This window comes from Erpetoichthys calabaricus, chromosome 13 (assembly GCF_900747795.2).
Source record: "Erpetoichthys calabaricus chromosome 13, fErpCal1.3, whole genome shotgun sequence".
Lineage (NCBI taxonomy): Eukaryota > Metazoa > Chordata > Cladistia > Polypteriformes > Polypteridae > Erpetoichthys > Erpetoichthys calabaricus.
Window position 1 is genome coordinate 97706124 of NC_041406.2, and position 15625 is coordinate 97721748.

Genomic DNA, 15625 nt, shown 5'->3' on the forward strand with positions numbered 1-15625 from the left:
ACACCTTCAGAGGTCTTGTGGAGTCTATGTCTCGACAAATCAGATCAAAGTGGAATCTACACGATATTAGGAATGTTGTTTTAGTATTGTGGCTGATCAGTGTATAGCTGTAAGCTGTAGCTGTTAAATAACTCCTTACTGAAATAAATTAAATTTTAAGCACAAAATACTCCCTCATACATGATATTTTAAGTAACCACTCTGTCTTCAGTGGGAATTCCTTGCATTTCTGCATCAAGATTGCTCCACACCAAGTAATATGTGCTTGACCATGCATAAAGACTGTCAACAGGCTTAAAATTTGTATTTTTTTATGTGTGTTATCCAAATTGGAGTCTCAGATGTTTGTTACAATACATATTTACTGCCTTCATTTCTGCATGTTGCGCACTGTATTTATTTCTGGATGTTGCATAGTTTTATGATATACATGGTTTTGGAATATATGCAAGAGACTCAAATTTGTGAAATCTAAAACATCAACCGTGAGTCATATATAGATATAAGGAAGATGCATATTTTCAAATTATGCTAATCGCAGACAAAAAAACTGCCAAAAAATCCCAATATACAAAGAGTAAATATTTTTCTGTGTGATAATGGACAGAAAAAAAAAACAAAAAAACAAAAAAAAACCTAAATGAGTTAACAGTTAAATTCACTATTTTCTATATTCTTAATTAAAATACAGGAGTAATTAGTAAGTTTTCTTTTTATACATAAACACACACACACACAAAATAGTTTTTACTTCTAGATGTTATCAGCAGCAAGCTAATACAGTTATTATGAAAGTACATTTTTAAATAACTGTACTGTGTTTGGAAAACTAAGAATGGGCACAGTAAAATATTCATTAAACTATAATGACAATGAATAAAACTAAACGACTCATACAAATTAATGTCTCTCCTTTTACTCTGCTCAGTATCACAAAGCTGATGTGGTAGCTTTGAATTAAACAGTGGGGTTGTTTGTTAATGCAAATAAGCAATAGGTTGAAATAAATAGAGAAACACGCAGAGCAGATAAATCATGCTCAAATCCTGCCAAGGTTGCAAAGATCATTACAAGAAATTGTTAGAGCCAAGTGCTGCTCCAGTACCAAGAACCAGCAAGGAAATTCCTTAATGGTTAGTAATAGCACTAATAAATAGTGTAAGCTTTGATGAGACATTCCAGAAAGAGTCTAAATTAGTAACTAAGACCCATATCCAAAACACATAAACTGCTATTACAAACATAAAACAAAATAAAACGCTGATTAGGGGCCCAAAATCTCTAAAGAAAACGTTCAAAGATAAATGGCTTGCTGGTGTTCCACATCTAAAGACACATGTCTACTTCTTCATTCACACACTTTAGATTTTTGTTTGTTTTTTTAAAACTTTCTAAAGGTACTTTTTCAGGACTCTTAAAGGCAAATTTAAGCCTTTAATTAATGTGTTATTTTGCTATTATTTGCATTTGCAAGTTAAAAAAAAAAAAAAAAAAAACATTTTTAATACAACAAAGTACCTTGTACTTCTACATATTGCAGAGGCTACTGTTAGTAGTGAATGGATGTGCTACTTAAATTTAAAAAAAGCAGTATGCAAAATAAAATTAATTTAACATAAAGAAGTGCTTTAAATGAACAGTTACAAACACGTTTGGACTGCAAATCACTATTCTTTGCTTCTCTTTTACCAACATTGTCAAAAGTTAAACAAGAAAGGCAATGGTAAATAGTATGAAAGTCACAAACATAATGGAAGGTAGTGCAATAACAAAAACAAAAAAATGTGCCTGTGGAATGTGCCAAACTTCTGGTATTTAGTAAATGGTGGTCTGACTTTGTGCCGGTTTTACACTGGCTAATCACCTGAATTATTACAAAACCAAAACCCAATTTAGAAAGTAGAATTGCATATACATATCTGCATAATAATTTTAAAAAGGTATTGTATTGTAACCAATTCCAAAATATTCAAAAAAGTGTTTTCTGCATTCAGTGAGCAATTCCTTGGACACTTGATTTATGTGTCATCATATCTTATTGATAAAGAAACAACATTTACCAGTCATTTTATATCCATAAGCTGCCAGCTGTCCAGCCATGTATTCTCCATCTGAGTTATTATGTGAGCAGCCCCATGTCTTCATCCATATCTTTTGTGTACCAGGTATGACACTGGAATTGAAAAACAGTAATATAAGAAAGATGTACAAAGAAAAGGGTGTCAAAAATATATAGTATTGAAAGAAAATTAATTAAATCCACCATAATTCTTTAAACGGGATTTTTCTTTTCTATAAGCTTAAAAAAAAAAAAAAAAAAAACCCACAACAAGTTTGACAAACAAGTTGTCCTACCTACATAGCTTTGTACTTTGTTCCAGATTTGTGAAGAGGTGCTACCTGGATTTCCAACAGTGTCGTCAAGTGACAGGATCAGCTTCTTAAATGAAACGCATTCACTTAATGAGCTTCACTTAATGCCCTGTAGAATTTTGAAAACATGTAGTGGTCGAATCTACAAAGTCTTTTAACCTGTAACAGGAGGCCATACTCTTCAGTTCAGGAATGCATGTGGGTGCTTTTCATTGCAGAGTTTCAATGTCCATCCATCCATCCATTGTCTCCCGCTTATCCGAGGTCGGGTCGCGGGGGCAGCAGCTTGAGCAGAGATGCCCAGACTTCCCTCTCCCCGGCCACTTCTTCTATCTCTTCCGGGAGAATCCCAAGGCGTTCCCAGGCCAGTCGAGAGACATAGTCCCTCCAGCGTGTCCTGGGTCTTCCCCGGGGCCTCCTCCCGGTTGGACGTGCCCGGAACACCTCACCAGGGAGGCGTCCAGGAGGCATCCTGATCAGATGCCCGAGCTACCTCATCTGACTCCTCTCGATGCGGAGGAGCAGCGGCTCTACTCTGAGCCCCTCCTGGATGACTGAGCTTCTCACCCTATCTTTAAGGGAAAGCCCAGACACCCTGCGGAGGAAACTCATTTCAGCCGCTTGTATTCGCGATCTCGTTCTTTCGGTCACTACCCATAGCTCATGACCATAGGTGAGGTGAGTTTCAATGTCACGGGATTTAAATTCAGATTTTACAATAAAATCCTAACATTATTTGTATTTTACATTTTTTGTTTACATTGATGAGGAAGAAAAACACTAGATAGAGAGATAGAGATGGATAGATAGAAGGGGGCAAAGTAGCCCTATGGAACACAATAGAACTTTATTTCTCCCCAGGAGAAAAATCGGGCTTTTTACAGAAGCTCTTTAAACTAAATAAAAACGGAAGGAAGATAATTAAAAATATATATATATATATATATATATCTCAAAGTTCTGACTTTGTTCCCAGTCCCAGTAAGGCATTATGCAGGCGCATTTCTGCCTGTAAAGGAGCTTTAGTAGCTATTCCGGACACATTTCTGCTAAATAATAATATGTTGACTGAACATACTCAGTGTATCAGAGAAAGGATATGCAGAATTATTCATAATGGCACTCCGTTTTGTTTTAATTCTCTCCCTTGTTACTAGAGGCAAGTCAGTTCCATGTGGTGTTCCAGTGTTGCTCACATCCAAATCAGAAACACAGTCCTTGAGTCTCACAAACTGTGGTCTGCCCAACAGATAGTCCATTACCCAGGATACCATAGCTTATCCACCTGCATATTTCTGAGTTTACCCCTTAAGAGGGATGACTGGATTTTACTGAATCACTGTAGAAATAAAAAAACATAATCCTCAAAAGTGCTGCCAGCTTTGTCCAGGTGAGAATAAGCTTTGTGGAGCAGAGAGATAATTGCATCCCCACTCAAATCTTTGTCCGATAGGCAAATCCAATCACAGACCCCTGAGAGACTCCACTGATGCTCTCATAACATATGAAACATTCTCATCTTGTCTGTACTCTTTTGCTCTAAACTATTCAGCAAATTTAAAAACAATTTTGTAGTGCTTGTGGCTTTAGAATTAATCTTCAATGAGGAGACACATCAAATAAAAAGACAGACAGACACTTTATTAATCACAAGGGAAACTTCACATACTCCAGCAGCAGCATACTGATAAAAAAAAAACAATATTAAAGAGTGATAAAAATGCAGGTATAACAGACAATAACTTTGTATAATGTTAACGTTTACCCCCCAAAACGTGGAATTGAAGAGTTGCACAGTGTGGGAGAGGAATGATCTTCTCAGTCTGTCAGTGGAGCAGGACGGTGACAGCAGTCTGTCACTGAAGCTGCTCCTCTGTCTGGAGAGGATACTGTTCAATGGATTCTCCATGATTGACAGGAGCCTGCTCACCGCCCGTCACTCTGCCACAGATGTCAAACTGTCCAGCTCTGTGCCTACAATAGAGCCTGCCTTCCTCACCAGTTTGTCTAGGCGTGAGGCGTACCTCCTCTTTATGCTGCCTCCCCAGCACACCACCGCATAGAAGAGGGCATCACCCCAACCGTCTGATAGAACATCTGCAGCATCTTATTGCAGATGTTGAAGGACGCCAGCCTTCTAAGGAAGTATAGTCGGCTCTGTCTTCTCTTGCACAGAGCATCAGTGTTGGCAGTCCAGTCCAGTTTATCATCCAGCTGCACTCCCAGGTATTTATAGGTCTGCACCCTCTGCACACAGTCACCTCTGATGATCACGGGGTCCATGAGGGGCCTGGTCCTGCTTTACTTTTATCTATTATTCTAGCAGCCTACTCAATACAGTCTACCAGATTAGTTTAGCAAGACCCCTTAGTACATAATGTCAAGATCTGCACATAATCAATACTTCTTCACACTGTTGATTATTTTCAATTAAGTATTTATTTTACCATTTATTTTTTATTATAGTATTTGCTTCTACATTAGTCACTTGGAGCTTCACCTAAGTGATATCATAGGCTTACTTGTAGTCACAGAAGTAGCTATAGATACAGATGATGCTGCTGTTAAAAGTCAAGAAAAAATTTTATGAAGATAAATATTTTTTCTGTAAGCCAATTAAAGTGTTTGGTACTTCTGAATATCAAGGAAGCTGGGTGGCTGTATGGTTATTTTGATTAATATTAGTCCGTGGATCAATACTAGATTTTAATTACGTTTTTTTTTTTGTTATCCATGGGTGAAACCATTTTCTGAGGGCATGGTTCCTGGAAGTTGCATCTATGCTTACTAAGCCAGTGTCACAAGTTATGTGATGTCCAAGATTATTGAATTCAGTTAAAAGAAAACTTACACATGCCATATGTGCAGTACTGAGGTTCTGACTCCTTAAAATTCTCCTTTTGACTTTAATTAGCATCCCATTATTACGTTTAACGTATATTCACAGTATCGCAGTATTATTTAGCTGTAGCCTATGAAATTGTACAGGTTAACTGACCTTTTGCTTGTTGATGCACCTCAGATGTGCACAAGTCCAAGGCATATTTCCCTTCCTGATAAAGTTTTCACTTGATTTTCTTTTAAAACTTTTAATTTTAAGTTTTACATGTCTTTCACTGCTTGCTTTTTGTTGATATTATGTGAAGTGCAATGTTAGCCAATGAATAAGCTATTATTGGGTTGGATTCCTGACAAATGAACAAGGTGGAGAGGCGAGTCTTCAAATAAACTGCTTAGGAGTGTCCGAGTGTTTAACATTTTTGTTCACAAGAGATTTTTCCAGAAGTGGTTTATCTAGCAATATTTTAGTAAAAATGTACGTGTTTGGGACATTGTGTGCACATGACTGGATGACTAGACATATGTATTATGTACATGAGTAATGCAAGATATTTTTTTCATGGATGTTTTAATATAGTTTTCCAATGTTTGCCACCATATAGTTCTATTCCATCAGAAATTTTGGCTTTCCCATTCTACATTAAATTTAATCTCAGCCGTTTCTACAAACGTCTTTGGAATAGTAACAAATAAACATTCTGGGTGGACTATTCCTGTAAAACAAGTATGACTTACTACGATATTAAGCTCAGCCATACTACTAAGCAAAGTGTCATCCCAAGAAGGGTACTATTCAAGAACCCTTTGGTAAGTAGTTGATACTAAAACAAGAGTAAAAACAACACATCATAGCTTTACCTATCTGCCTGCAGGTCTTCCGTGTCCTTGTGCTGGAGTCGTTTTCTCACTCTGGGAACAACATTTTTTCTTGCAAACTGACGCTCGTTTGGCAAGGGATCTTGTGAAGAAACCATGTCTTCAATGTCTTCAATCACTGAATCACAAACAGCTGGCATTTCTATAGAAAGATTAATTTTTAAGAACACAGTTTATAATACTGAGAGAGCAATATGGTTTTTGCAGAATCCTAGCAATGACTTAACAATAATTGCATCTGTGAGAGCCACATAAGGGATGAAGGATGGAGGCAGAGTCTCATCACCTTAACATTCAGGATTTATAGCGTTTTACCACGCTTATTTTAACTTCAACTGTTTGTTGTATGCTACAAATCTTGTAATCGATATTTAACCCACTTCCTATTGTCCAAAGGACTTCAAATTTTGCACACATATTCACTTCTGATGACAATACATGAATCAATAATCAGTTTCACTAATTGATCAATTAATCCATGTTAATTAAGAAATGAAATTTTCATATGAAGAATAGTTCAAGATTTGACCAATAGATGGTGCTAGTAACAGATAGAAATATTGAAGTGTTAAAATATTAATTACAAAATTATACTAAAACAAACCCAAGACTAAAAAGTTGAATAAAAAATTATAAAAAATACTTTTTAAAAACCACACTTATATTAAGTTAAAAAGTGTATGAAAAAGTAAAAAAATAAGTCTCTTATGCATCACTCGTAAAATAAAAGCACATTTCATCACTTTTTAGTACACTTTTTAAACTTACTTTTTAAAAGCCACGTTTATATTATTTTTTTTATTTTTTTTTTTGTGTGTGGCTTTTCCCTCATACCAGCATCCAAAACAAAGCACAATAGTAAACTTTGGTGATTATTTGCGAGTCATTGTTCTTTAATTGCTCCATGCTTTCTTAGCCAATTGCCAATTAACAAGAGGCAAATGAAAAGGGAATTGGCAGCTCACCATCTAAAGCTGACGTCGTACAACTTCTGACTAGAAGTCATGTAATGCCAGATTTGCTGACTGCAGTTGCTGTTGTCACTGAACCACGTCAATTTAAAAAGCTGTCAATTACTAGGCATGTCACATCTACTGACCAAGCACCAACCTTCCAGCGCAGTCGTGCTCACTCCTTTTCGTGACAAACAATAACATAACGTATGACAGAGCCAGCGCTGTACAAAGGGTTAACAGTTGTGACACGTTTAGCCACAATCTCTACCTCCCACCCACTATTCCGCTGTGGTATGTAAAATGCATGTCATCACAATAGATAAGCTTCTCTTCTGTTAGTGAGGTCCAAAACACTGGTGTTCATTATTCACTGTCGCTGCATTATATGCATTGTATTTCCTGAAGAATAATATTTATTAGTTGTCATCTCTCATTACATATAGTGCCCACTCCTGAGACTAAAGACAAAATGGGGAAGATGCAACTAGATGGAGTGAGTCACTGTCTGTTATATCATGTGACTGGCTTTCACAACAGTGTGCCACCAACTGAATCCAACTTATTGCCTGTTGCTCTGACATCACATGTGATGAAGACCATGGAGAGGCTGCTGCTTCACCACCTGAGGCCACAAGTTCAACACACCCTCGACCCTCTGCAGTTTGCATATCAGGAGAAGGTGGGAGTGGAGGATGCCATCATCTATATGCTACACCGATCCCTCTCCCACTTGGACAGAGGCAGTGGTGTTGTAAGAATTATGTTTCTAGACTTCTCTAGCACCTTCAACACAATCCAACCTATGCTCCTTAGGGACAAGCTGACAGAGATGGGAGAAGATTCATACCTGGTGGCATGGATCGTGGACTATCTTAAAGACAGACCTCAGTATCTGCGTCTTGGGAACTGCACATCTGACATTGTGGACAGCAACACAGGAGCGCCACAGGGGACTGTACTTTCTCTGGTCCTGTTCAGCCTATATACATCGGACTTCCAATACAACTCTGAGTCCTGCCACGTGCAAAAGTTCGCTGACGACACTGCTATCGTGGGCTGCATCAGGAGGGGGCAGGAGGAGGAGTATAGGAACCTCATCAAGGACTTTGTTAAATGGTGCAACTCAAACCACCTACACCTGAACACCAGCAAAACCAAGGAGCTGGTGGTGGATTTTAGGAGGCCCAGACCCCTCATGGACCCCGTGATCGTCAGAGGTGACTGTGTGGAGAGGGTGCAGACCTATAAATACCTGGGAGTGCAGCTGGATGATAAATTGGACTGGACTGCCAATACTGACGCTCTGTGTAAGAAAGGACGGAGCCAGTTATACTTCCTTAGAAGGCTGGCGTCCTTCAACATCTGCAATAAGATGCTACAGATGTTCTATCAGACAGTTGTGGCAAGCACCCTCTTCTACATGGTGGTGTGCTGGGGAGGCAGCATTAAGAAGAAAGACGCCTCACGCCTGGACAAACTGGTGAGGAAGGCAGGCTCTATTGTTGGCATGGAGCTGGACAGTTTAACATCTGTGGCAGAGCGACAGGCGCTAAGCAGGCTCCTATCAATTATGGAGAATCCACTGCATCCATTAAACAGTGTCATCTCCAGACAGAAGAGCAGCTTCAGCGACAGACTGCTGTCACTGTCCTGCTCCACTGACAGACTGAGAAGATCGTTCCTCCCCCAAACTATGCGACTCTTCATTTCCACCCGGGGGGGTAAACGTTAACATTTAACATTACACAAAGTTATTGTCTGTTTTTACCTGCATTATTAGCAATCTTTAATTTAGTATTGTTTTTTTTATCAGTATGCTGCTGCTGGAGTATGTGAATTTCCCCTTGGGATTAATAAAGTATCTATCTATCTATCGTAATTATGTAAATGAAGGCTATGACTTAAAAATTGGTGGGCAAGTCATGTAACGTGACATAGCCCTAACTTTGTCCCATTTACACCTGTACAGGTATCTATTCATAAAATGTTTGCAAACAAATGAGAAGAAAAAAAAAATGTTCCTAGAGAGCTCCAGACTATAAATCTTTTTGTAGATAATTGAGGAAGACAAAAATCTACAATATATAAGCCCCTCTAGTTACCAATATGTGGAGAATGTGGACAGAATCACGGAACTGACACATTAAAACATTTCAGATGGTAAGCACAAAAATGCTCCAGAATTTGAAAATTTAACGAAGATTACTACAAAACTTCCAAACATAGTGAACTTTCCGAGTAATCTGCTCTTATATCATTTGGATAATAAGTTTCTTTTTTTTTTTTTTTTTTAAAGCGAATAACTTCTTTCAGCTGCTCCCATTAGGGGTTGCCACAGCGGATCATCTTCTTCCATATCTTTCTTTCCTCTGCATCTTGTTCTGTTACACCCATCACCAGTATGTCCTCTCTCACCACATCCATAAACCTTCACTTAGGCCTTCCTCTTTTCCTCTTCCCTGGCAGCTCTATCCTTAACATCCTTCTCCCAATATGCTCAGCATCTCTCCTCTGCACATGTCCAAACAAACGCAATCTCGCCTCTCTGACTTTGTCTCCCAACCATCCAACTTGAGCTGACCCTCTAATGTCCTCATTTCTAATCCTGTCCATCCTCGTCACACCCAATGCAAATTATAGCATCTTTAACTCTGCCACCTCCAGCTCTTTCTCCTGCTTTCTGGTCAGTGCCACCGTCCCCAACCGATATAACATAGCTGGTCTCACTACCGTCCTGTAGACCTTCCCTTTCACTCTAGCTGATATCCATCTGTCACAAATCACTCCTGACACTCTTCTCCACCCATTCCACCCTGCTAGCACTCTTTTTCACCTCTCTTCTACAGTCCCCATTATTCTGTACTGTTGATCCTAAGTATTTAAACTCATCCACCTTCGCCAACTCTACTCCCTGCATCCTCACCATTCCACTGACCTCCCTCTCATTTACACACATGTATTCTGTCTTGTTCCTACTGACCTTCATTCCTCTCCTCCGCAGAGCATACCTCCACCTCTCCAGGGTCTCCTGTCTAATCTCGTCTGTCAACCTGTCCATCACCATTGCAAATAAGAAAGGGCTCAGAGCTGATCCTTGATCCCACCTCCACCTTGAATGTATCTGTCACTCCTACTGCAGACTTCACCACAGTCATACTCCCCTCATACATATCCTGTACAACTCTTACATACTTCTCTGCCACTCCCAACTTCCTCATACAATACCACAACTCCTCTCGAGCTTTTTTGTTTTTTTTAGCAAATAACTATTTTCGCAAAAAATTCTGACATCCTTCTGTGTCTATGTACATATTATCTGACATGAGCAAGAAAGGGGCAACTACAAGGCAACGATAAGAAGATTAACACCACTCCTGAGCACGAGAGTACACTGTTGATTACATCTCTCTCTTCTTTTAACTCCAGGAAAGACTAAAGATGTCACATCCTCTGCCACTGAACCAGAAGTCATGTCCCTTTCACTCCAGAAAAATCAACACCGGAAGTCAGCATTCATTGTGGAATCTGAAAATGAGTCTGCAATATTACCACAGCAGCGAGTTTCTAGTGAAAGCATTTGATTTACTAGGACTTTTATTAACTAGAACAACAGTTATCTGGTGCCAGTCTACACATCGCTTCAAAGGAGAAGTTCTATCCTTTTATGGAGTTTGCTGATTAAAGGGTGCAAGATAGCAACTTCTAAGATAACGCAATGGACTTTGAGGGGAGCTTCAGCAAATACAAACTCCTCCTCACAGACAGCAGAGTCATTCAGTGAGCTAAATGCCAAGTGCTTCACAATCATGAACTTAAATGGTTATGTGCATCAGAGATGGAAATAAAACTAATGAGCATAGCGCTAACATAAAACATAGCACCGATTAAGTGTATTAGAATGTTGAAACTATTAGTTTGGTGAATTCAGATGCTTTATATTGCAAACTGAACTTTTACTTATAGTTATATTTATGTTCAGTACACATTCTTATATGTGCTGTTTCCATGCCAGGCAGTGATGGATCCTGTCAATACGCTTTTATCGGCTGTGTGGTAGGAGGACTTCAGAACTTTTTCACACTCTGAACTTCTTCAGCTGTCCAAGATGATAAAGGAACTGCATTGTGTTTGTCACCAGAATGTCTATGTCTGTGGTATGAAGCTGTATGTGTCATGGCCCCCACACATATATAAGAAGCAGTTGCACAATGGAAATGCCAAGAAAAATTACAACGGATATTTAAAGTATCAATCAAAAATGTGTAGGAATGATATGTCTAATAGGAGAAACATCAGAGCAACAGAATATGGGAAAGGGTATTAAACGGGGAGACAGCCTCAGTCCTCTATTATTTGAGATACAGCATACATGGTTTTGTGGTAAAGCATGTGGCACAGTCCGTGGCAATACACAGTTTTCAAACAAATAAATTTGGAGTGCTTGGGCTCTGTGCAGATGCAGGGGCATGTAAAAGTGTGGACAAGCAGCTCCAAAGTGTCGATGGGGAAAAGTGTTAGCACTTAGGGGATCTGCAATTGCGAAAGCAGTATAAAGGGAAAAGGAGAAGGGCAGGATCATGGCAGAGCCAGTGCCAATGAGGAATGGAGGTGGGCAACCCTGGGCTGACGCCTTCTAAGGGGTGGATCGTGCTTCACTGGGCATTTATGAAGTAGTAGGGACAATCGCGGAGGCTCCTAGGGAAGACATACGGAAGAAGAAGTCGGGCTTGGCATGGTGCCCTGCAGAATGCTTGAGTTGGTGGCAGAGACCCAAAAAGTTTTTGAACGTTAACTGCACGTTAGCGGGCATCTCTGCTTGCTGAGAAGATCTGGATGGGTGAAGCGGCAGATACACAGTTTTAGGAGGAAGCACTGAGGTTCCTGGCTAGTTTTACAAAGAATAAATTTCTGCCCAGGTTTGTTTAACCTCATTTTTATGGATCCATTTATTTACTACGATTTTAAATCCACACTGTGGATTTGTAATAAAAGCAATCAAAGTGCTCTGCACTATTTTAGTTTGTTTCTGTGTCCTTATTACCCAGCTCATCTCAGTACAGGTCTAACAGTCCCAGGTTCAAGGGAGTACATCACCTGCAGCCACACTGGATAATCACAGAATTATACAATTAACACGAGCATGAAAGAAATTATAAATGCAGGCTTAGGAGACAATAAAATTAAATCAGTATTGACCAGGATTTGATATATGCAGATGATAATATTAATTACAGTAACTGAACAACAGCTACAAAGGAAACTAATAAGAAAGAAGAGAAAACCAGAAGCAAAAGGCAGGATGATAAATGTGAGGGAAAGTAAAGTTATAAAATAACAAGGGAAGAACATGGAGAAACTGCAAATGGTCGGTTTATTTATTAGAGAGAGAAAGAAAGGTAATGTAGTACATCTTCCGCAGAAAACATTAGACACCAAAGGAGATCTTGATATGCCATTTGTATTAAAACGTTTACAGTTTCCCATTACAATAGCTTTTGCTAAGAAATGATATTCACTCACGGGCAGTTATACGTTGCATTGTCACGATGTAAGTCCAAACACGGAATCAAAATTCAGTGTGATATTGACGAAAAGTTAATTCAAAAAATTTAAATTGTTTGTCCTGAAGTTTATTTGTGTGTTAATTTCAAAGCCAAACAGAATAAAAACGTATAACACAACGAATACCTCAAACACAACATAAGACATAATTTCTTTCAATTTATTACGTTTTAATATTTTTTGACTATGGTTAATTACTCGCTGTAATGTAAAATAGTTCTATTATGCATATGTAACAATTCCCATTAAAATAATCTGTTTAAATTGCACATCTGCTTCCCCATACGTGAGTGGCAGATCCGCAAAGTGGCTAGCGCATAGTGTCTGCCTGGGGATTGGCGAGCGAAGCGAGCAGGGGGCATAGCTCCCTAGTATTACCAAATTAACATCATCCTAATAGGGAAGACGGAATTAAGAACATCATATGTACCAAAAACATTATACACTGTAGAATCTTGGGCAATACTGCACAAAAGAAAAGAACTAAAATAACAGCAACTGAAATAAAGTACTTCAGAAAAGTGGTAGGTATAACAAAAAGTAAGAGGATATGAAATAAAAGATTCTGTGAAGAATTGGAAATGCAACCACTTGAGGAAACCACAGTAACAAAACGGCTCCAGGAGTATAGACATATACAATGGCATGCAAAAGTACTCAATCCCCTTGAAAGGCATTCTAATTTTCTGTATGACAAAAGATTTGTACAAATATTTATCCATTCAGAGTTTTTTTAATGTGTACTCTTATGTTTACATTTCCAAAGTGAAAACTAACCATTTTCTGTAGATATTTAACGGAAGACGAAAAATTCAAAAGTTAGTGTTTGCATAAGTATTTAAACCTCTGCTTTGGAAGCTTCAGGTTTACAGAAATGACAAATTCATCACAGACAACACAAAGGGGGCAGTCAACTGACCATAATTAAACTTAATTAAGCCTGTGAGTCCTTTATATCACTCAGGATAGGGCTGGGCAGTATGACCAATATTCTAAATCACAGTATTTTTCAAAATTATACCAGTTTCACAGTATTCGATGGTTTTTTTTTTCCCCCCCATGCATGACTGGATGTTAGCCACATTATCCACTGTAATTACTGCAGTATGCAGTATACTGGCTAAGAATAACTTATTCCACTGTCATGAGAATTGTACAAAAAAAATTTTAATGTGCACAAATGTATTAATACAGGTTTGCATGGCCCCATAAAGTGATAGTTTTTAAGGGGGTGGCACTACTGAAGAGAAAGAATCACATTGCATGACAGTTGCAGTCAAAATATAGAACCTTTTTATTGAACAAATTTTGTAAACAATTTAAACTATAATTTTGATAACATATTTTTAAAAATCCAAAGAGGCATTTAGACTTAGTAAAATATTCAGAGGTGTTTGTCAAAGGTTGTACTGCACTGAACATGTCTTAGAAAAGGGAATAAAGAGTAAATATTTTTTGTAAACCAACTACACTTTCTGTTAATGTTATCAATCTCTGTCCACTGACATGTTAGCTATATGGATTGTAATGGCTTTGGCTATCTTAATCCACCGCTTGTTTTTTTTGACGTAGGCAGTACCTCTAGCAAATGCGTCTACAAGTAACGTCTGACTCGAGTGTCCTCTAGCTTTTTCAGTTTTACCTGAGGACATGGAGGGTGAAAATCTTAGTTTCATACATTCATGGTACTCCAAAGCATGTTTGTGGCTAAGGTGGTGCAGTAAATTGCTCGTGTTTCCGCCTCTGACAACAACTTTAGCTCCACACCATTTGCAGTAAATAGTTGTATGGTCCACATCTGACCTTTTAAAACCAAAATCTCCAGACAACAGACACAGCTCCTTTTTTTGGCAAAGGTTCTTCTGCGTCATCACGTTCAACTTTATCTTCTGCTACAGCTTCAGTTTCAGAATGTTCTCTGTCCCATTTTCACCGCTCAATACCTCCACTAACACATGTACTCCACTGCATGCGTGTTTAGCGGTGTAGCAGTGAAGAAGGTCCCCCCCTTAAACATTTTCCCACTGCGTCACGTTCCGAACGTTGTTTGGGCTATTTAAACCGGTATTGCGGTATAAGAAAAATCCATATCATAACAAAAATAAAAAACAGTTTTTGATATGAACCAGTATACCGCCCAGCACTAACTCAGGATATAAAAAGCAGCCTTTGAAAGGGCAATAGTCTTTGTTAGACAATCTCTGCAAAACTGAAGACAAAGGAGTGTTCTGGTGACGTGACAAAGTCACTGAAATGCACAAGGTAATAAATGGCTACAAAAAATATATATATATATCATTGAGACTGAATGTCTCATTTAAGGACTAATGGATCCACAGTCGGAAAGTGGAAGGTTCGTCACAGCACCCAAACACTTACTGGAACAGGCCGTCCCTCAAAACTAAACATCAGAGCAAGACGTCGATTGATGAGACACGCTACTAAAAATCCAGCCGTCACACTCGGAAGTCTGCAGTTCTCTTTGGCTGAAACTGGAGTGAAGGTGCAGGGGTCCACAATTTCAAAAGAGAGAGCGAGAGGTTGGGAACATGCGCTGATACAGCTTTGCTACACCCACCACACAACGAATCAACCTGGGTTGGGACCCAAGTGCACTTTCAAGAGCTCTCCATAAAACAGGCCTCTACGGAAGGCTAGCAAGAAAGAAGCCATTCCTTAAGAAGGTCCACATAAAAGCATATGTGGCATTTCCTACAAAACATGAGAAAAGACCCAGTTAAGATGTGGGAGAAGGCTTTATGTTCGGATAAGACCAAAATAGAACTTTATGGCCAAATTTCAAAAAAAACTAACACTGCCTATGCCTCAAGAAAAACCATACCTACGGTGAAATATGGTGGTGGTGGCATTATTGCAGTGAGGATGCTTTTCATGTGCTGGGACTGGGAATCCTGTCAGAGTTGAAGGGACAATGGACAGACAAAAACCGCCCAGTATTACAGGAGAACTTGATCCAGTTTGCTGTGAACCTACGGCCCAGGAGAAGATTCATCTTT

The 15625-nt window shown here is 38.9% G+C and overlaps 1 protein-coding gene across 3 annotated transcripts in view; it reads right to left on the bottom strand.

The window, feature by feature from the left end:
- cdkal1 (CDK5 regulatory subunit associated protein 1-like 1) overlaps positions 1–15625 on the bottom strand; it is an 848634-nt gene that overhangs the window by 831715 nt on the left and 1294 nt on the right. For all 3 annotated transcript variants that reach the window (XM_028817287.2, XM_028817286.2, XM_028817284.2), the window contains exons 2-3: positions 6073–6232; positions 2061–2173 (exon numbers count right to left, since the gene is read on the bottom strand). In XM_028817287.2, the coding sequence (XP_028673120.2) occupies positions 2061–2173; positions 6073–6230 (271 nt within the window). In that variant the 5' untranslated portion in view covers positions 6231–6232. The remainder of the gene's footprint in view (positions 1–2060; positions 2174–6072; positions 6233–15625) is intronic.